Source organism: Brassica napus, chromosome C5, assembly GCF_020379485.1.
Source record: "Brassica napus cultivar Da-Ae chromosome C5, Da-Ae, whole genome shotgun sequence".
Classification (NCBI taxonomy): domain Eukaryota; kingdom Viridiplantae; phylum Streptophyta; class Magnoliopsida; order Brassicales; family Brassicaceae; genus Brassica; species Brassica napus.
In genome coordinates, this window is record NC_063448.1 from 47,333,009 (window position 1) to 47,354,313 (window position 21,305).

General features: G+C 39.4%; 3 protein-coding genes across 10 annotated transcripts; all 3 read left to right on the forward strand.

Moving 5' to 3' along the window:
- Nucleotides 1-6,920: 6,920 nt before the first annotated feature.
- LOC106400319 (translationally-controlled tumor protein 1) lies at nt 6,921-8,350 on the forward strand. The gene is made up of 4 exons (XM_013840693.3): nt 6,921-7,025; nt 7,476-7,549; nt 7,639-7,925; nt 8,014-8,350. The coding sequence occupies exons 1-4, from the start codon at nt 6,998-7,000 to the stop codon at nt 8,129-8,131; spliced, it is 507 nt and encodes a 168-aa protein (XP_013696147.2). The 5' UTR covers nt 6,921-6,997; the 3' UTR covers nt 8,132-8,350.
- A 1,680-nt stretch (nt 8,351-10,030) lies between these two features.
- LOC106401055 (kinesin-like protein KIN-13A) lies at nt 10,031-15,528 on the forward strand. 6 transcript variants are annotated; one of them, XM_013841480.3, is made up of 14 exons: nt 10,031-10,250; nt 10,320-10,396; nt 10,482-10,706; nt 11,289-11,495; nt 11,861-12,034; nt 12,155-12,256; nt 12,408-12,485; nt 12,654-12,735; nt 12,827-12,989; nt 13,209-13,538; nt 13,726-13,944; nt 14,027-14,882; nt 14,990-15,055; nt 15,130-15,528. In XM_013841480.3, the coding sequence occupies exons 3-14, from the start codon at nt 10,539-10,541 to the stop codon at nt 15,313-15,315; spliced, it is 2,631 nt and encodes an 876-aa protein (XP_013696934.1). In that variant the 5' UTR covers nt 10,031-10,250; nt 10,320-10,396; nt 10,482-10,538; the 3' UTR covers nt 15,316-15,528. The 6 variants fall into 6 exon arrangements, with proteins under 6 accessions (XP_013696934.1, XP_013696935.1, XP_048614759.1 ...); XM_013841481.3 differs by having other exon boundaries at nt 10,496-10,706; XM_048758802.1 differs by having other exon boundaries at nt 10,068-10,250; nt 10,329-10,396.
- Nucleotides 15,529-15,789: 261 nt separating this feature from the next.
- On the forward strand, nt 15,790-20,503 carry LOC106400704 (translocase of chloroplast 120, chloroplastic). Of its 3 annotated transcripts, none has more exons than XM_048758798.1 (4): nt 15,790-15,910; nt 16,270-16,674; nt 16,892-20,207; nt 20,296-20,503. In XM_048758798.1, the coding sequence occupies exons 2-3, from the start codon at nt 16,277-16,279 to the stop codon at nt 20,136-20,138; spliced, it is 3,645 nt and encodes a 1,214-aa protein (XP_048614755.1). In that variant the 5' UTR covers nt 15,790-15,910; nt 16,270-16,276; the 3' UTR covers nt 20,139-20,207; nt 20,296-20,503. The 3 variants fall into 3 exon arrangements, with proteins under 3 accessions (XP_048614755.1, XP_048614754.1, XP_048614756.1); XM_048758797.1 differs by having other exon boundaries at nt 15,849-15,950; XM_048758799.1 differs by having other exon boundaries at nt 15,887-15,955.
- Nucleotides 20,504-21,305: the final 802 nt, after the last annotated feature.

A 21,305-nucleotide genomic window follows, 5' to 3' on the forward strand; every position in this document is an offset into this window, starting at 1 on the left:
TTACTAATTGCATTTTTACGAGAAATTACAACGATTTTGTTATTTTTAATTTTTTACTTTTATTGTCTCCACTCCAGAGATCGAACCGGTTTTGGTTGGTTTAAATCTGCTATATTCGGTTTATTTTGTCTTTATCTCCTTTTGCTAGAGTAGTAGTTTCCTCTGATCCTTTCATTTAATTAGTAAAGTCTAAAAGGATTTCATCACAAAATCTAGACCGCTTTACAAGACTAGCTAGTTAGATTCATAAAGCACTAGCTCAACACTATCTATCTATACATTGATTAGCCTTCTTAAAAATGCTCTTCGACTTCAATACTTCAATGTACAACTCTGGCCTTGATGCAGACAACATTGAAGATAGACACAAGTCTTCAGCGCAGAAAAAATGTCAAGATTTTATTACACCCGAAAATATATAATTTACAATCATTCTAAAGGTTAGAGTTAAGTTATATCCAGTACAGAAATCAACCTGAGCTTGTCATATGCAACACCATACAATTTTCAATGATACTGAAGCAAATTGCAGTTTCTGCATAATCATATGCAATATGCGCTTGTGAAAGATATATACCTAGCCTGTGTGTGTGTACCCTCTTCCCAAATTGCAACGGTGCCATCATATGCTTGAGATCAAAAGCATGAAAGTAACGCATGAGTTACAGCTAATGGTGTAACCTACTTATTCATTTGGTAAAGAACCCATCTTTTTTCATTTTCCTAAACAGCGCATCAGCTTCATGAATTAGGCCTCGTATACTAAATCCCGATATCATTGTAGTATATGTTACAACGTTAGGCTTTATTATTTTGGAAGAAAGGCTACCAAAATAAAACCAAAGCATCTTCAACCTTGCACATCTGTTTGAATAATGATAGTATACTACCAATACTTACCAATACTAACATCCATATCTCTCTTTCGCATGTACTCAAATATCATCAGCGCTATCTCTACGTTCCTGTTATAACATAGACCATCTAGCAGTAGCAGAACGTTGCACCAGGAGAACCCAAATATTTTAATCGATTAAAATGTTTCTTTGTGATATTAATGCTTATTGACCAAAAATTCATCTTCTGCAAGTGCTTTTAGATGAATTGTCACGCCTATGATTCGTGAAGAGTTGTTTAGGAAAATGTTTCTTTAAAGAATATTAATATACATCATTAATGCAATATAATTTAACAAGAAATGATAATAGGTACAGTGAAATCAAGTTGACCTTATAAGTGAAGAAGATTCACAACACACTAGCTCAACATTGGCTTTACACGCCAACCAACACCAAAGTAAACTTCCGAAAGAAAGACCGGTGACCTAGCGGTTATCTTCTGACGACCAATCTTCACAGGTCCTATATATACCTTCTGGTGTACCTATACATGATACATTCATCAACTTTTAATAGATTGATGAGAGTATAGAATTGAAAGAAGTATAATTGACTCTCTCATGGAGAATAGATTACAATGTGTACATGTTTATATAGAGATGACTAAACCTAGTTCTTAAATTAGTATGAAATATTACATTATAGATAATGATAAGTTTCCTATTGTAATATATTTATGTTTATCTTAATCTTGGATTTGGGTCGATCTTAGAGAACTCCCAAAACCCTCCCGCGAGCTCATACTGTCGTAACACATATGAGATTGGACAAATCTTTAAAATATAGTAATAGAAGTAACTCCATGAAGTAGGAGAATCAAAACCTCGGGATTTATAACATTGAGCCCTTCTTGATAGTAGTTGTAGAGGTAGAAAAATCGGTTGTTGTAGGGTCATTAAGAAACCACACACAAACGTGTTCACCAACACAAATTAAAGTACTTCGAGGAAATCGAAGTTGCAGCGATTTGTTTGGCGGTAGTAGTAGTTGTTGCAGCTTGACGAAGCGCATGTAGTAGATTAAATAGTTGTAGCAGCTTGTTGAAGTAGCAATGGTAGAAGTAATAACTTGAAGAACAAGCAACAGTTGTTGGATAATTCCAAGCTTGTGGAAACTTAACATATTATTAGATGTTTAATATGTTAAGATAAACACAATAAGGAAACTTAAAAATAGGAAAATGAAGTTTCTATTTAGGTTATGTTTGTGTTTTCCATATCCCACATGTTACAGAGAATTGTCTTTCATATAAATATAGGTCTAATGGAGAGGTGTTCCATATAATCTAAGTGAAACATATTAAGAGCTTTAGTTTTGAGTAGTTTCTAAAGCTAATAAGAAAAGTTGTTCTTATAACTCTTTGTGTTTCTAAGAGATCTGAATTGGTATCAGAGCCTCAGGTTGGAGACTCGATCTAAGCTTAAGTTGTAGCTTAAGATCCTGGTGCTTGTGAACAAGAGATCGCGACGGCAAGATGGCTGACGTGACTAGGGCTCCACGCACGAAGGACTTTGGATCTACATCCATCCAATGTCCGATGTTGTCACCGACAAACTACACAGTTTGGTCGATGAGGATGAATGTTCTACTACGTGTTCATGAAGTGTGGAACACAATCGAACCCGGTTCAGATGATCAAAAGAAGAACGATGTTGCGATAGCTCTTTTGTTTCAATCTGTTCCAGAGACTTTGATTCTCCAGGTGGGAGAACAAACCGCATCAAAAGAGATCTGGAATGCCATCAAGTCGCGACACCTAGGAGCTGATCGTGTAAGGGAGGCGAGACTTCAGACGTTGATGACGGAGTTTGATAGGTTGAAGATGGATGATGGAGATACGGTCGATGACTTCGCGGGGAAGATATCGGGCCTATCATCCAAAGCAACCTCGTTGGGAGAAAACATAGAAGAATCCAAGATGGTCAAGAAGTTCTTGAAGGGTCTTCCAAGACACAAGTATATCCAGATCGTAGCATCACTTGAGCAAGTCCTAGATCTCAACTCGACGGGGTTTGAAGACATAGTTGGAAGGCTTAAGGCGTACGAGGAGCGTGTAGGAGAAGAAACTCAGAAAGAAGACCAAGGGAAACTGATGTTTTCGAACAATGAAGAGCATAGTCAGAGGGGCTATGAGAATTCCTGTGGTAGAGGAAGAGGACGGAACGGTAGAGGCAGAGGTCGAGGTAGGTCACACAACCAAAACCGTGCATCACACACCGAAGATAACAACTCGAAGAAGAATCGTTCAAAGCTGATATGTTGGAGATGTGACAAGCCTGGTCACTACGCAACTGTCTGTCCTGAAAAGACAGAGAAGAATCAAGAAACCAACCTAAACGAGACAGAAGAGGCTGATGCACTCTATGTACACGAGGTGGTGTTTTTGAACGAAGATAAGGTGATTCCGAAGAATCTTGATATCGACAAAGGCAGTGCAAGTGTCTGGTATTTGGATAATGGAGCGAGCAATCACATGACAGGGAACAAGGTGTTCTTTTCGAGTTTGAATCTCAACACCAAAGGGAAGGTGAAGTTTGGTGATGGATCGTGTGTTGACATTGTAGGAAAGGGTGTGGTTACCTTTGTGTGCAAGACTGGAGAGAAGAAGGCACTCAAGGACATATACTACATACCCGATCTAAAGCACAATATATTGAGTCTTGGGCAAGCAACAGAAAATGAATGTGAGGTTAACATGAAAGATGTCTACTTAACGCTCACAGATTCGCATGGAAAGTTGCTAGTTCGTGTGACAAGATCTCCAAACCGTCTCTGCAAGACCCCTATGGAGATAAGCTACCCGGAGTGTTTACATGTCAGGGACGTAGATGCTACATGGAGGTGGCATGCTCGACAAGGACATATATGCTATGGAGTGATGAACAACATGGTAAGGAAGGAGATGGTCGTAGGAATGCAGAGTGTAACACACGAAGAAGGCGTGTGTGACACATGTCTCGCAGGGAAGCAAATGAGACACTCATTCCCGAGTGTAACACACGAAGAAGGCGTGTGTGACACATGTCTCGCAGTGAAGCAAACCAGAGACTCACTCCTGACTAAGGCCATGGTTCGTACATCAAAGCCATTAAGATTATTGCTTGGAGATTTGAGTGGACAAACCGCACCACCAACGAAAGCAGATAATCATGAGGCATTCTATCGGTTCAAAAGATCTCACACCGATAGAGGAGGAGAGTTAGCCTCAGATGAGCTCAATCTAGTTTGTGAAGAAAATTGGATTGAAGCTATGACAGGCAAGTTGAAATCTATCACAAGAAACAAGATATGGGAGCTTGTAGATAGACCGACTGGTTCTGAGAAGAAAAGAGAAGAGGATCGAGTTTGTGTGCTACACAAGAGGTTGCATGTGTTACGCCAGACACCCAGGGCATGGAATGTGAAACTCGATCAGATTCTCAAGGAGATGAGATTTGAGAAGTGCACGAAGAAACCATCAGTGTACTGCAAGACTGAAGGAGGAGACGTCTTGATCATTGCCATCTACGTTGATGAACTATTTGTGACAGGAACTTCACTTAAGGTGATTAGGCAATTCAAGGAGGAGATGTCTAAGAAGTTCGAGATGTCAGATCTAGGTAAGCTAACGTACTACCTTGGCATAGAGGTGATTCAAGGAGCAGACGGAATCAGAATAAAACAAGAGAGGTATGCTCAAGGAATCCTGCGTGACACAAAGATGGAAGCGTGTAACGCAACTCAAATTCCAATGGAGGCGAATTTGAAGATCTCAAAAGCTGAAGATGAGCAAGAGATAGATGCTACCGAGTTCAGAAGAATCATAGGATGTTTGAGGTATCTGCTTCACACAAGACCCGACCTGTGTTACGCAGTAGGTGTTCTTAGCAGATACATGCACAATCCGAGAGACTCTCACGGACAAGCCATCAAACACATATTGCGATATGTGAAAGGAACAACAAACGACGGTTTGTTCTTCAAGAAAAATGGGTCAAGGAGTGTCGTTGGTTATAGTGACAGCAGTCACAACATTGATCTCGATGACGGGAGGAGCACGTCAGGACATACATTCTACTACGGTTCATCATTGATTACTTGGATGTCGCAGAAGCAGCAGACGGTTGCATTGTCATCATGCGAAGCAGAATTCATGGCAGCAACAGAAGCAGCGAAGCAAGCTATATGGATCAAGGAATTGTTGAGTGAGATACTAAGCAAAGAATGCGAGAAGTTCAAGCTTAGGATCGACAACAAATCAGCCATTGCTCTAACCAAGAATCCAGTTTTCCATGGAAGGAGTAAGCATGTACTCAAGAAGTATCACTTCATTCGTGAGTGTGTGAAGAACGGGCATATCGAAGTGGAGCATGTGCCGGGTGTTGAGCAGAAGGCCGACATCCTTACCAAGCCATTAGCAAGGATTATGTTCAAGCAAATGAGGAGCTTAATCGGAGTTCAAGAAATTGATCTCCCTAATTCAAGTTGGAATTAAGGGGGTGAATGTTGGATAATTCCAAGCTTGTGGAAACTTAACATATTATTAGATGTTTAATATGTTAAGATAAACACAATAAGGAAACCTAGAAATACGAAAAAGGAAGTTTCTATTTAGGTTATGTTTGTGTTTTCCATATCCCACATGTTAAAGGGAATTGTCTTTCATATAAATATAGGTCTAATGGAGAGGTGTTCCATATAATCTAAGTGAAACATATTGAGAGCTTTAGTTTTGAGTAGTTTCTAAAGCTAATAAGAAAAGTTGTTCTTATAACTCTTTGTGTTTCTAAGAGATCTGAACAATCGCATGGCTGTTCAAGTTTGGAAACTACAACGGCTTGTGCAGCGGAGTTATCTTGAATAGTAAAGCAGTGTGGAAGCGGCGGCTTTGTTTTCATGAATAAAAACAAAGGCGTGGTTTTAAAGAAGAAGCGATGACTTTATGAAGCCCGATTGCTTGAGTAGAAGTAAGTAGTGTGTTGGCTCTTGTAGAAGTGGATGATGAATTGCTTGAGAACGCAGTCTTCAAGTCAAATCTTCAAACTGGCTCTATAGAATAGCAGGAGTTGTTGATGATGTTAAAGTAGAAATAATATCCGCCATGCTTCTTTATTTTTGAGGAGCACGGTGATGTAGTAGTAGATATCGAAAGAGAGAAAAAAAATTAGGTCAAAGAATCATATGCTCTGATATTGGAGAAGTATACTTGACTCTCATGGAGAATAGATTACAGTATGTACATGTTTAGAGATGACTAAACCTAGTTCCTAAATGTTTATCTTAATCTTGGATTTGGGTCGATCTTAGAGATCTCCCAATAACTTTCTTTACAACACTAATTAACCTAGTATCTTGATTGTTCTCTATAGGTATAGTGAAAATCAAGTCGTATCCAATGTTACAAGTTTTTTGGTTCAGTGACCAGAATCTTGAAGATAGGAAACTTTTAATTACCTGTCAAGATGACATCTCCTTTGAAAAGGGTCTGTACAGAACTTATATAGCTAATGAGGTATGTGACCTTGAAGATGATCATATCCTCGTACAACCCTTTTGTCTTGTCTTATCATCAACATATCACAGAGATAGAAATTGTAAAAAGGGATTATCAACATATATAGCTTCACAATGACAACAGAGTAACATAGCAGGAGGAATTGAACCTTTAGTCAGAGTTCCAGGTTACTGGGACCAAACAAACATCAAAAGAACCAAATAAAAATTGTCATGACAATGAGCAGATAACTCTATCTTTAGGGAAAGAAATATCCGACCCGAATAAAAAATCGGATCCTTATTTATATACGTAACCCAACTCTCGGATCCCCCACACGAACCAGACCCGTAAAGCTCTCACGGGGCTAATATATTTTCCTTATTTCTTTTAAGAGAAAGGAAATAACTTTTTTTTTTTTTTTTTTTAAACATATAAGACAGAAAAAGGAAATAACCTAAAATGGTAATTTCCTATTTTTTAAATTTCCTGTTGTCCATCGGAAACCATCGACTATAAATAACAAACTTATTACGTCCTCGTTTTAATCCCATCTTTGCTGCGTCTAGCATTCTTTTATTCGGAGAAAGAGAATTAGAAGAAAGAAAAAAAACAATAAGCGACAATGTTGGTGTACCAAGATCTTCTCACCGGTAAGCTCATTCATTCTTTACTCTCGTCTTCAATCCCGTAGCATCTTTTGTATCATTCTATCGTGCGAGTCGATTTCGACCTTTTTTCTTTGCATGGAACTGGTATCTTGTTAGTCATGTGATCGCTTCTTATGATTTTTCGTCAAATTTGCTCCTCTCCGCGTCAATTCTTTTAGCGATAAGCATAGTTTTTTTTTTTGAATTTATCGTTTAGTTGCTTATATCTATGATTGATTGATTAGTGTATAACTGTATATATATATATGTAAAAAAAAACTGTATATATATGTTAATATCCCGTTAGGGTTTTAAATTTTATTTGATTGTTTCGATAGTTAGTACGATTATCTTGACAAGTTTTGTTTTTTTTTTCAATATAATTTTAACCAGTTTTGGCGACACGATATGAATAATTACTGAGATTTTTATTTTATTAATTTTTTTTTTCAGGTGATGAACTTCTGTCTGACTCTTTCCCTTACAAGGAGATTGAGAATGGTATTCTTTGGGAAGTTGAAGGAAAGGTCTGTTGTACCTATCTCAAACCCTTTATTACATCTCAAAGTTCGCAAGCTTTTTGTTCTGATAAATTTTTAAAAATTTAAATGTCCAGTGGACTACCGTTGGAGCTGTGGATGTGAACATTGGTGCCAATCCCTCTGCCGAAGAAGGTGGTGAGGACGAGGGTGTTGATGACACGACTCAAAAGGTTGTTGACATTGTGGACACCTTCAGACTTCAGGAGCAACCGACTTATGATAAGAAGGGCTTCATCGCCTATATTAAAAAGTACATCAAGCTTTTGACACCAAAGCTCAACGAGGAAGATCAAGCAGCCTTCAAGAAGGGTATTGAGGGAGCTACCAAGTTCTTGCTCCCCAAGCTCAATGACTTCCAATTGTGAGTTTTTTTATTTTTTGTCCTGAACCCAATCATCTTTTCCCTTACAAGATGACAGTTTATGTTATGTTTTTGATACAATGTACAGCTTTGTTGGGGAGGGGATGCATGATGACAGCACTTTGGTCTTTGCTTACTACAAGGAGGGTGCAACTAACCCAACATTTTTGTACTTTGGACATGGTTTGAAGGAGGTCAAGTGCTGAGTTAGAAGCTCTCGTCAGGTTACTGTGTCGGTCGCAGCCACTTTATTTTGTTCCGTGTTTTGTGTTCTATTAAAATTACCTACCACAAGTTTGCTTCTCTTCTCCTTGATTTATATCATTTACTATTAATTGAATTTTGTGGTTTGCTTTACTAAACTTATCCTGAAACTCTAGGCAAGGATTCAAACAAATTTGATACAGATCTCTAATGGTGCATGTATAATAATAACTTGGGTAAACTTTTCCGTGATAGTAAACGCTTTTATTTCTCTAGTAATCTTTTTTAAAAGTAAAAGTAAAGTGGTATAGACATCATCATCACACGTGTGGAATCTATCTGTTAGAGTTCTGTCCTCATGGTTTTCGACTAAGCTGTGAAACAAATCACATATATGTATAAGAACATGATGTCAAAAAAAAAATGTATAAGAACATTGGTGCAAACTACTTCGATGACAAAGCCGTAAATTAAGGAAGCGTTGGCTATTTTACATACATTTTAACTGTATAGAAAATCAATTTTTTAAGCTGCGTGAACTTCTCAACAAGATGATTTGTATATATATAAATTTATGTTAGATGTGTGGGGAGGAGAGGACAACCAGACAGAATGTGTTGGTACGTCTTGTGTTTCAAGTAAAAGGAAACGTGATTTGGTCCGTTTGACGTTGCTCCAACCCTCTAATTAATGTACTTATCTCTCTTAACGCTTGTCCTGTTTCATTTCGGTTTTTAGCTAAAAGTCTTATAATTAGCTCACATGGTCACTTGTTAACCCGTAAACGATGATGAAAAGTTGCACAAAACTCCTTTCGTACTGTTTATTATTTTTACTTAGAGAACATAATGCTTTAGGCAAAAGCAAAAACATTTTTGATTCAAAAGGAAGTAACCCACAAGCTTTTGTTGCCCCACCTCTCTACTTTCGAATATTCTTGCACTCGTATACTATATTGGATTATATATATGATGGCTTTAACACACACCCATCCTTAATTACGTCTAAACATTTCAAATATTTGAAATAAAAACACAAGAGACTTGAATAATGGTTTACAGAAGATCATATGGACCAGCAAAGAATAATAAAATATAAAAAGGTAAATTGATATTAGGGATTAGAGCATGCCCAACGGTGAGACTCATTGGAGTCATTAGCGACAAGGACATTTCGGATTAATCTTGGATATTTTGGATTAAAAAAAAAAAAAAAGACGATCATTCACGGACCGCCACGTAGTCGTGGAGATCGCAAATAGTGCAAGGATTCACTAAGAAAGAGTTCTTATTTATGAGTTTTAAGGATTGAATACTTAACTTTTGGTGGAGTCCACTGATTATTTAATTATTTTTTCTCTAACGACTCCCACTTAAGGATTTTCATCGCGGATGCCCTTATAATATTAAATCATTAGCATATACAAAAGTTGTGGCCGTCATGTCGAGGAACAAAAAAAAGTAGAAGGAAAACTCATGTCATTGTCCTCGGATATATATATTCAAATCATCATCTCTCTTTGTGCTATGCTCCAAGCCAATATCCTTAAATATCATAGAGTAGCTGGAATCTTTAAATACACATATCCTTCATTATCTTATCAGTTTTATTCACTTTGGTTAAATACATATATAGTTCAAGAATTGTTTTGAAAACTTTTACAATGGTGTATATGTCGTTATCATGATATAAAAAAAAAACTATGTATAACAACATTATCAGACTGAGCATATATACTTTGCAAATATTCAGATCGTGTGGAATGTGGATCGACTAGCTTGTTTCACATATTAAAATGTGTACTAGATAGTAACATTAACAAAAAAAGAGGACAAATCGGCAAAAATATCTAAAGTTAAAGGACCTGGTATGTAATGTTATTATTGTAAATTTGTGTTTGTAATATCTTACTTCAACGCCTCTCTCTCCGCCTAACGTCGCTTACGGCCATAAACGGAATACAAAGACGAAAATTTTGAACAAAGCTCTCTCTCTCTCTCTCTCTCTCTCTCTCGCTTAGGGTTTTCTTTTGTTCTGAGTCTCGGATCTGATTGTATCTTTGGGGGAAAAAAATTCAAATTTCGCAGATCTCTCTTATCCGAACGTTGCGTGTTCCATCTGGTAATCGTTACTTACGTTTTATCTTCTTTTGATTCGATCTTCTTCTTCTTCTTCTGATGCAAATTTCAGATTTCAAAGGAAGTGATAACGAGTTTGCTACCTCGCGTTCATGTTCTTGCGTTTGAATCCGAATCCTCTCCGCATCTGTGAGTTTCCTTACGATTGAAAATCAGAAATATTTTAATTTCGGTTTGGTATATCTGATTTTGGTTTTGGTTTGGATGATCGAAGAGTTGTTCTAACAGATCTCTCAAGTTGGCTCCTCAAAGAAGATCGCAGCGCGGCCAGATGCAGCACACCAACGCCGCTGCTGCGACGGCTCTTTACGATGCGGGACCCGCTAATGACGCTGGAGATGCTGTCATGGCACGCTGGCTCCAATCCGCTGGCTTGCAGCATCTGGCCTCTCCCACCGGAGGCAATGATCAGCGTCATCTCCCTAGCCTTCTCATGCAGGTTCTTTGCTTTCCATTACATTCTCTTTCATTCACTTGCATGCCTTTAGTTCTCAGGAGTTAATCTACTCTTCGGGCTCGTAGAAAGGATGACACTTTTTTTTTTTTTTGTATTAGATGCAAAAAGCAAAATAGTTAGAGCTTTGCTTTTGCTGAATGTAGGATTGTTTCCTTTTATGGATATTAGTCATAATGTATCTTAAGGAGAGTTTGAAATATTGTTGACCATCCATGTGAATTGTGCGAGTCTGTAACTTTTATTCCACGAAGATCATTGATTAGTGTTTGAAAAACTGTGCGAGTGTGAACACATTCTCTTATTCTTCTTCCTTCAAGGAAACTGAACTCTCTCTCGCAGCCAGGAGAGTTGTATACGCTCTCTTGTATGTATGTCTCGTAGTTCAGTGGGAAATAGTGCTTATCTTGTTAGACTTTGTTTTAGGGGACGTTTGTACTTTCTCTTTCGTTTGGTAAAATTTCTTTGATATAGAAACTTTTGTGCTTGCCTCTTGTTTTTTTATTTTTATGAACGGTGTTGGGGAATTTGAAGGCTTCTTTTTGTTGTTTTTGCTGTATCTGCTAGGGTTATGGAGCGCAGACTGCTGAAGAGAATCAAAGGCTGTTCAAACTAATGCGAAATCTTAATCTTAACGGGGAGTCCTCTGAATCATATACACCAACTGCAGCTATGCCTTCTTCCGAAGGATTTTTTTCACCCGACTTCAGAGGTGATTTTGGAGCTGGGTTAATGGATCTTCATGCTATGGATGACACAGAGCTGCTATCTGAGGTACGGTTGGAAGAATAACTAGTACAGAGAATTTTCATGGTTAAGCCCATTAGTGCCTATAGACAATGGAAAGATAATAAATTTGCATCATTAGATTATGTTATTAATACTGGTACTGCCAATCTTACATTGAGTCCCACCTAATCAATTGGCTGGGTGCTTATGAAATCCATATGCGAGACTCTGTTACACAACATTTGCACTTGTTGCTTGAAACGATTGAGCGAGATGTGTTAGCTTTTGTTAGAGAAGCTTCTGTTTGTAACTGCCACTTGAATTTGCTAGTTCTTAAAGAAAGAAATTATCTATGTGAAAGTTATCAATTCATTGCTTTTGTAATATGTCATTTTCCTTTCTTGTTACAGCATGTGAGTACTGAACCCTTTGAGCCGTCACCTTTCATGCCTAGTGTGGATAAAGAATTTGAAGAAGGTTTTAATTTTCCAACTAATCGTCAGCAACAAACAGATGCTGAACCTTTCGGCTCATTGCCTAAGAGTGAAAAAGAGAATAACAGTGTAGCCAAGATTAAAGTAGTGGTAAGCCATTCACTTGACCACTGACCTGTTTCTTTACTACTTGCTTGCTTTATAAGTAGCGTTCATTATGACTAGGGGTCACTGAGGAAACCGTTGTTTTTGGGTGTCTTGATTCTTTAGGTAAGGAAAAGACCCCTAAATAAGAAAGAAACAGCTAGAAAGGAGGATGATGTCGTGACGGTATCTGATAATTCTTTGACTGTCCATGAGCCCAAGCTGAAGGTTTGTGTGTATTCTTCATTGAAGATAAAAATGGCATCCATGATTCAGTTGAACAACTGAACGATGGCATCCTGCTATTAAAGGTTACATGTTATCTTCATTTAATATTTTCTTGTCTGATATTGAACGAAACATAATCTTGTTGGTGCAGGTGGATTTGACTGCTTATGTGGAGAGGCATGAGTTCTGCTTTGATGCTGTTCTAGATGAGGATGTTTCAAATGACGAGGTAACTTAATATATAATTCAAGGTTATTGGGCTGTCATAGATTTTTTTCAAGATCGACATACATTATTGACCATTAATTTAGATCAGCATGCGGTTTCCCCACTTTTACAGTCCAGATGATTTTTGATGAATGGATACTTAGAAGTTGTTTGTTGTTCCTTTGAACAGGTGTATAGGGCCACAATTGAGCCGATAATTCCCATTATTTTCCAGAGAACTAAAGCTACATGTTTTGCATATGGTCAAACAGGTATGCAGTGGCATTAATTTGATTCTTAAATATTAGATGATAATAGCTTTTTCATGCTTTCATTTCCCTGATGATGTTTTACCTTATTCAGGTAGTGGTAAGACATACACAATGAAACCACTACCCATACGCGCTGTCGAAGATTTAATGAGGCTGTTGCGTCAACCAGTATACAGCAATCAGAAGTTTAAATTGTGGCTCAGTTATTTTGAGATATATGGTGGAAAGCTGTTCGATCTTCTCAGTGAGAGAAAGTTAGTGTTCTTTCTTTTTCTTTTGGCATTTACATTGACCAGGCATATTCTAGCTAGTGATTGTTGTTTTGATGTCATTAAATTATCTGACCCCCAAAAAGATGTAATTAAATTATAAATATTGCATTTTCATCATTTCATACTCCATACTCTCATTGTTGTCCACTCTTACCAATGTATGTTTTGCGTTGTCTAAATTATTTAGTTATTGTCGAGCAGGAAGCTTTTAATGCGAGAAGATGGTAGACAACAAGTTTGCATTGTTGGGCTGCAAGAGTACGAAGTCTCAGATGTTCAAATTGTAAAGGAACTTATCGACAAAGGAAATGCTGAAAGGAGCACAGGTTCAACTGGAGCAAATGAGGAATCTTCTAGATCACATGCTATCTTACAGCTTGTTGTAAAGAAGCATGTTGAGGTAAAACAAACCAGACGTAAAAATAATGATGCCACTGAATTGCCTGGGAAAGTTGTTGGGAAGATTTCTTTCATTGATCTTGCTGGCAGTGAAAGAGGTGCAGACACCACAGACAATGACCGACAGACAAGGTGAGGAATGAGGATGCTCTTTACCCCTGTGGTTGAGTACTGACCTACCACTAATGCGTAGATTAGTTTCTGTGCCTCTTTTGGACTTGTGGGTATTGATGGAGTGGCACTATCTCGCTATCCTTTTATTTTAGGACCACCACTCTCCTGATCTAATGTTTTTGTTTTCACGGTGGTCTTCGCTTAGGTTTGAAGGCGCAGAAATCAATAAGAGTCTTTTGGCTCTTAAGGAATGTATACGTGCACTGGACAATGACCAGCTACATATACCATTCCGTGGAAGCAAATTAACTGAAGTGCTCCGTGACTCATTTGTTGGAAACTCAAGAACGGTGATGATCTCTTGCATCTCTCCGAGTGTAGGATCGTGTGAACATACCCTCAATACACTAAGATATGCTGATCGGTATGTTTTGTGGAAACTATAGCCTCTCTTGAAACTAATTCTCAGCTTTTCTTAACCTGTTTGTTGTTTACCAAATCAACAGGGTCAAAAGTCTATCTAAAAGTGGAAATAGCAAGAAAGATCTAACTGCAAACTCAATGCCTCCTGTTAATAAGGATTCTCTGTTGGGCTCAAATGATGTAGAAGATATCTTTGAGCCACCACAGGTAGTGAATGTTCAGGAAACCGGGAGGAGGGTCGAGAAGGATAACTACACTGCTTCAGGTATTGACTTCAGACAACCTACAAATTATCGAGAGGAAAGTGGAATCCCATCAATCTCAATGGACAAGAGTAGATCAGAGACGAACAATGCTTTTGGTGGCTCCAATAGTCAGAGGAACCACCTGTCTTCATATCCTCAAGAAACTTCAGACCGCGAAGAGAAAGCCAAGAAAGTGTCGCCACCTCGTGGGAAAGGGCTGCGGGAAGAAAAACCAGATAGACCACCACAAAACTTGTCTTCATATGCCAAAGAAACTTCAGACCGTGAAGAGAAAGTGAAGAAAGTGTCGCCACCTCGTGGGAAAGGGCTGCGGGAAGAAAAACCGGATAGACCACCACAAAACTTGTCTTCATATGCCAAAGAAACTTCAGACCGTGAAGAGAAAGTGTCTCCACCTCGTGGGAAAGTGTTGCGGGAAGAGAAACCAGATAGACCACCACAAAACTTGTCTTCATATCCCCAAGAAACTTCAGACCGTGAAGAGAAAGCCAAGAAAGTGTCACCACCTCGTGGGAAAGGGCTGCGGGAAGAAAAACCAGACAGACCACAAAACTTGTCTAAAAGAGAGGTCAGGTCGTCAGACATCCCTACCTTTACAAACTTCAGGCAGAACACAAGTGAAACTGTTTCAAGACAATATGAAACCGAAGAAAACATTGATGCACTACTTGAGGTAAAATACTCACTTAAACATCTATAAACATGAGATGAACCTGTGAGATTGGTTTGCAAGCAATGGTAGAAAAACTTTTACTAATAGTTACCGCCTGACTTTTTCAGGAAGAGGAAACTCTGATTACAGCACACAGAAAAGAAATAGAGGATACAATGGAGATTGTTCGCGAGGTAAGTAAACGTAAACAAGAGACTGCGATTGTAGATTATTATCTCTCTGTTAAACTTTTCATAATCTTAAACAGGAAATGAAGCTTTTAGCGGAGGTGGACAAACCAGGAAGCATGATAGAAAACTATGTAACGCAACTGAGCTTTGTCTTGTCGAGGAAAGCAGCGGGACTTGTGAGTCTCCAAGCCAGGCTTGCTCGGTTCCAACACCGTCTCAAGGAACAAGAAATACTTAGCCGTAAGAGAGTTCCTCCACGGTAGTTGGTACAAGAAAGGAAACAAAAAAAAAAACGATTGTGTGTGGTGTTTGTGAAGTGTGAAAGTTGCTTGGGACACAATGGGATGAAGAAGAAAAAAATGTCCATTGTGTTGGTGAATTTGGGAATATATATATTTCATTTTATTCTTATCATAAAATTATACAATTTGTGTTTACTGTACAATGAAATGTGAATTAACTCTTTTCTCAGTCAACTGAAAAAAGAAGAATATAACCATTTACAATGTAATTATAACTAATTACGTAAACCATGTTATGTAACCAAGAAAAAGTCAGATTCTTAATTAGCTAATACTTTATTCTTTGCTACCGTCTAGAAAGACTGGGGAATAGCTCCAAAAATAGTACCGCTCGTGTCGTGAACACAAAAAGCCCAACTAAAAGGCCTTGGCCCACCTCACGTTTGTCACGTGACATGCCATTTGCATAAACAAGACTCGATCTGCACCGTCCGATGCTTAAACCCAAACGGATATCCACCGTCCAACGATAGCTCTTATCTCCACCACCTTCCCGTCGTAGTCGCACTGTCGCAGGCGAGTAAAAGGCGTATGAAAAGATATTTCTCAGATCTAGGTAAACACTTTCCGCCATTGCTGCTCTCCTCGCTCTTTGCGTAAGGTTTTAGGGGTTTCATTTTCGATGAATTCTCCTTGTATTTTTATTTAATTTTATGATCAAATATACGTGCGATTTCGATAGTCCTGAGCTAGGGTTTTGTTTCCTATATTTTCGTTTGGCTCGTCTGCTCTATTTTGATTGGTTGGTGATTTCGTTTTTGTTTATGATCGTGAACAGCTCAGATCTTTATGGAACTATTAAGTTTGTTTGCGATAGTCCTGAGCTAGTGTTTTGTTTGTGCTCTATTTTTATTGTTTGGGTTGTTGAATTTATATCAAAGGTTTAGCCTTTTTTTTTTTAATGGTTGTGAACAGGTCAGATATGGAAGAGCAGAAGCTTGCAGACGATAGAAACAGCGATGAGCAAGTAGAGAGAATTGAATTGGTGGTTTCTGATGTTGATGCGAGGGATACCGAAGATGAGGTCTTTGAGGAAGCTATCGACAGTTCAAAGCCTGAATCTTTTCAAGCCGATGATGGGTTACACGAGGATTTACCTTCAGAGGAAGTGAAAGTGCCAGAGGTTAATGGAGAGAGCCATGGTGAGGCAAACCTGCAACATATAACTACGGGAGAGGCTGCAACAGGTTTTGTGACTTCCCAAATGAATGGTGATGAAGGGGAAGCAGGTGCAGAGAATGTCAGCGACACTGCTACACTTTCTTTTTCTGAAAATGGAACCGTCTCCCCTGAGAAGAAAGCTGTTCTCCTCTCTTTCGGGTAAGCTTTTAGGGTTTCATTTTCAATGAGTTTTTCTTGTATGTATATCTTTGAAAATAGACGAGTACTCTATAGTTTGTGGTGATAATCCTGAGCTATTGTTTTGTTTCTACTCTATTTTATTGTTAGGGTTGTTGGAATTTATATCAAAGCTTAAGTCTTTTTGTTTGGTTGGTGCAATGATTGGTGATTTCGTTTTGGTTATGCTTCTGAGCAGGTCAGAGAAGGAAGAGACGAAGCTTGGAGACGATAGAATCATCCATGACCAAGTAGAGAACAATATATTGCTGGTTTCTAATGTTGATGCAAGGGATACCTATGATGAGGTCTTTCTGGAAGCTATTGACGGTTTCCAAGCCGATGATGGGTTGCACGACGATTTACCTTCAAAGGCAACTCCTGAACATTCCATGGATGATCTGGAAGAAGAGAATAGCAATGACAAGGAAGTGAAAGATTCCAAGGTTAGTGGAGAGACCCATGGTGATGCAAACCTGCAACATATAACTGAGGGAGAGGCTGCACCAGGTTTTGTGACTTCCAAAATGAATGGGGATGAGGGGGAATCAGGTGCAGAGCATGTGAACGAGAAAGTTACAAGTTCCTTTTCTGAAAATGGAATCGTCTCTCCTGAGAAGAAACAGCTGGTGGCTGAAGTGATCGAGGAAACAAGGAACGATGGTACTGAAGAGGATAACAGGGAGGAAAATGTTGATGTATCAGCTGGTATGGAAACAGAACAAGAGGCTGGGAAACGTGAAGGAGCAGATAAGGATTGCTTTGAGAATGAGTCTGGGGCACAAAGAAATGGTGAGACTGTTGCCGAATACAACACTGTTAAATGTGCTTCAGGTGATAGCATTCAAGTAGCTTCGGGTGAGAAATCCTTGAATGATAGTATTGAAGTAGCTTGCGCTGTGACCTCATCTCCATTGGAGAAATCTAGTTCCGAGGAAAATGGAGAGAGTGAAGGTCACATCAGTAGAGAACATGATCCAGCTCAAAACAGTAATGGAGGACTTGGTGTTGAACATACTTCTCAACCTAATAAGGAATTTGAGAAGCAGCAAGGCAGCAGAGTGAATATAAGTCCAGAGATTACGGAAAGCCCACATTTGGAAAGAAAATTTGAGGTAGCAAGTTCTGTTTCACCAACAGAGTCTACATGTAATACTGCAGCGTCACCTCCTGCTCGCCCAGCAGGCCTTGGGCGAGATGCTCCACTTTTGGAACCCACTCCACGTGTTCCTCATCAGCCTCGTGCCAATGGCAATGAGTCTCAGAATCAGTCTCAGCAAGCGGAGGACCCTACCACTGCAGAGACCGATGAGCATGATGAGACCCGTGAGAAGCTCCAGTTGATCAGGGTCAAGTTTTTGAGGCTTTCACATAGATTAGGGCAAACTCCACATAATGTTGTTGTTGCTCAAGTTTTGTATAGGCTTGGATTGGCTGAGCAGTTGAGGGGGAGAAACGGAAGCCGTGTTGGTGCCTTTAGTTTTGATCGAGCCAGTTCCATGGCAGAACAACTTGAGGCAGCTGGACAGGATCCACTTGATTTTTCTTGTACAGTTATGGTGCTCGGTAAAAGTGGTGTTGGTAAGAGTGCTACGATTAATTCTATTTTTGATGAAGTGAAGATCTGTACGGATGCATTCCAGATGGGGACAAAGAGGGTTCAGGAGGTTGAGGGTTTTGTTCAGGGAATTAAGGTTCGGGTGATTGACACTCCAGGTCTCTTACCATCATGGTCTGATCAACACAAGAATGAGAAAATGTTGAAGTCTGTTAAGGCTTTCATCAAGAAAAATCCACCGGATATCGTATTATATCTTGATAGGCTGGATATGCAAAGCAGAGATTCTGGTGACACGCCTCTCTTGCGCACCATCACTGATGTTTTTGGACCATCAATATGGTTTAATGCCATTGTGGGTTTGACTCATGCCGCTTCTGCTCCACCAGATGGCCCAAATGGCACTGCCTCTAGCTATGACATGTTTGTTACACAACGTTCCCATGTCATTCAGCAGGCCATTCGCCAAGCAGCTGGAGATATGAGGCTCATGAACCCTGTGTCTTTAGTTGAGAACCACTCTGCTTGCAGGACAAATCGGGCTGGTCAGAGAGTCTTACCGAATGGCCAAGTGTGGAAGCCTCATTTGCTGTTACTCTCATTTGCGTCCAAGATTCTAGCAGAAGCAAATGCTCTTCTGAAATTACAAGATAATAATACTCCAGGGAGACCATTTGTAGCTCGATCCAAGGCTCCACCACTGCCACTTCTCCTCTCATCGTTTCTGCAATCAAGACCGCAAGCTAAACTTCCTGAAGAGCAGTATGGTGATGAAGAAGATGAAGATGATTTGGACGAATCATCAGGTTCTGACGAAGAATCAGAGTACGATCAGCTTCCTCCTTTTAAGCGATTGACTAAATCTGAGATGGCGAGGCTTAGTAAATCTCAGAAGAAGCAATATCTTGATGAGATGGAGTACCGGGAGAAACTATTTCTGAAGAGGCAGATGAAAGAGGAAAGAAAGAGACGTAAGATGTTGAAGAAATTTGCTGCCGAGATTAAAGAATTTGCTAACGGGCATAGTGAAAATGTGGAAGAGGAGAGAAGTGAACCTGCTTCTGTTCCAGTTCCCATGCCAGATTTGTCTCTACCTGCATCGTTCGACTCTGACAATCCTACTCACAGGTACCGGTCCCTTGATTCCTCCAATCAGTGGCTTGTTAGGCCAGTCCTGGAAACTCAGGGGTGGGATCATGATGTTGGCTATGAGGGTGTCAATGCAGAACGACTTTTTGTTGTTAAAGAAAAGATACCGATATCTTTCTCGGGGCAAGTTACAAAGGACAAGAAAGATGCAAATGTGCAGCTGGAAATGGCCAGCTCGGTTAAACATGGAGAGGGCAGATCAACCTCCCTAGGTTTCGAGATGCAAAATGCTGGGAAGGAATTGGCTTACACTGTAAGAAGTGATACCAGATTTAACAATTTTAGGAAACACAAAGCTGCAGCTGGTCTCTCTGTAACGCTCTTGGGTGATTCGGTGTCTGCGGGGCTGAAAGTTGAGGATAAGTTGATTGCTAATAAAAGGTTCAGAATGGTTATGTGTGGAGGGGCAATGACTAGTCGAGGAGATGTTGCTTATGGGGGTAGTTTAGAAGCTCAGTTGAGAGATAAAGATTATCCGCTGGGTAGGTTTTTATCTACTCTAGGACTTTCTCTGATGGATTGGCATGGGGATCTTGCTATCGGAGGGAATATACAATCCCAAGTGCCCATAGGACGTTCATCTAATCTAATTGCTCGTGCTAATCTGAACAACAGAGGGGCAGGGCAAGTAAGCGTCCGCGTAAACAGCTCTGAGCAGCTCCAACTTGCAATGGTCGCATTTGTTCCTCTGTTCAAGAAGCTACTTAGTTATTATTCCCCTCAGCAAATGGAGTATTGACAATAATGAATAACACTTCGGGTTTCAATTCACTTACTACAAGAACATCCTAGATTGAGAGTTGAAAAGGTACTAATCTATCTGCTTTTGCTTTCTTATTCCATTTGCTGTAAACCCTCTTTATTGATTGCTGATGTGGCTTTTGGTTTTTGAGCAGGAACCTTGGTGTGCCCTTTGGGTTGAAAACTTTAAGAACAAATTGTTGGAGGAGGCCTCTGTTTTCTTTACATAGCCAGAACACTTGTTCGTTCCTTGTCTAATTTAAGCGTAGTTGTGGTTTTATTCTCTTTCCAAAACCTTTGTATGGCTTTCTGTTCATGTCTACCTCTGGATTTTTCATAAAGCTTGTTAAAATTATGCTGCAATCTACTTGTTGATTTTAAGACACCCATCATCACCCTCTGGGCTAGCCGTAATTCGAGGCTTTTAAAGGGAGTTTTGTAGGTCCTTATCATCTGCTAAACGTCTTTTAATGTTGTCAAGCATCTATTGTAAGCTGCTTTGGAAAGTCAAAGTTGCTGGTAACTTTTTTTGCGCCAGTTCGTATTATGCGTCTTTCCCTCAAATCAAAAGATTCTGTTGTTGATACTGTTACTGCGAATCTCACATTGTCACGTTGAGTCCCACCAAAATCCATTGGTTTGGTGCTCATGCAATCCATCTGCGAGACTTCTGTTACACAACTCTTGTTAGCAGCGAGATGTGGTAGCTTTGGTCTTGTTGTCATTATAAAAGCTTCTGTGTCGAAATACCGTTTGGATTTGCCAGTTCTTAACGGAAGAGATCATCTATGTGAAAGTTATCAATGCATGTTTTGAGTTGTCTAATATTGTCGAGTAGGAAGCTTTTAATGGGAGAAGATGGTAGGCAAGAAGTTTACATTGTTGGGCTGCAAGAGTATGAAGTCTCATATGTTCAAATTGTAAAGGAACTTGTCGAGAAAGGAGCACAGGGTCAACTGGAGCAAATGAGGAGTCATCTACATCACTTGCTGTCTTACAACTTGTAAAGAAACATGTTTTGAGGTAAAAGAAACCAGACGTAAAAATGATGATGCCAATGAATTGCCTGGGAAAGTTATTGGGAAGATTTCTTGTCATTGATCTTGCTGGCAGTGAAAGAGGTGCAGAAACCTCAGAAAATAACAGCCAGACAAGGTGAGGATGC

Bases quoted from the DNA above. Each gene is read 5' to 3' on its own strand.
- LOC106400319 (XM_013840693.3), top strand. From the start codon at position 6,998: ATGTTGGTGTACCAAGATCTTCTCACCG. The intron at 7,026-7,475 runs GTAAGCTCATTC...TTTTTTTTTCAG, and splicing joins GTACCAAGATCTTCTCACCG to GTGATGAACTTCTGTCTGAC. The intron at 7,550-7,638 runs GTCTGTTGTACC...TTAAATGTCCAG, and splicing joins TTTGGGAAGTTGAAGGAAAG to TGGACTACCGTTGGAGCTGT.
- LOC106401055 (XM_013841480.3), top strand. From the start codon at position 10,539: ATGCAGCACACCAACGCCGCTGCTGCGACGGCTCTTTACGATGCGGGA. The intron at 10,707-11,288 runs GTTCTTTGCTTT...TGTATCTGCTAG, and splicing joins TCCCTAGCCTTCTCATGCAG to GGTTATGGAGCGCAGACTGC. The intron at 15,056-15,129 runs GTAAGTAAACGT...AATCTTAAACAG, and splicing joins CAATGGAGATTGTTCGCGAG to GAAATGAAGCTTTTAGCGGA.
- LOC106400704 (XM_048758797.1), top strand. From the start codon at position 15,886: ATGAAAAGATATTTCTCAGATCTAGGTAAACACTTTCCGCCATTGCTG. The intron at 15,951-16,269 runs GTAAGGTTTTAG...GGTTGTGAACAG, and splicing joins CTGCTCTCCTCGCTCTTTGC to GTCAGATATGGAAGAGCAGA. The intron at 16,675-16,891 runs GTAAGCTTTTAG...GCTTCTGAGCAG, and splicing joins GCTGTTCTCCTCTCTTTCGG to GTCAGAGAAGGAAGAGACGA.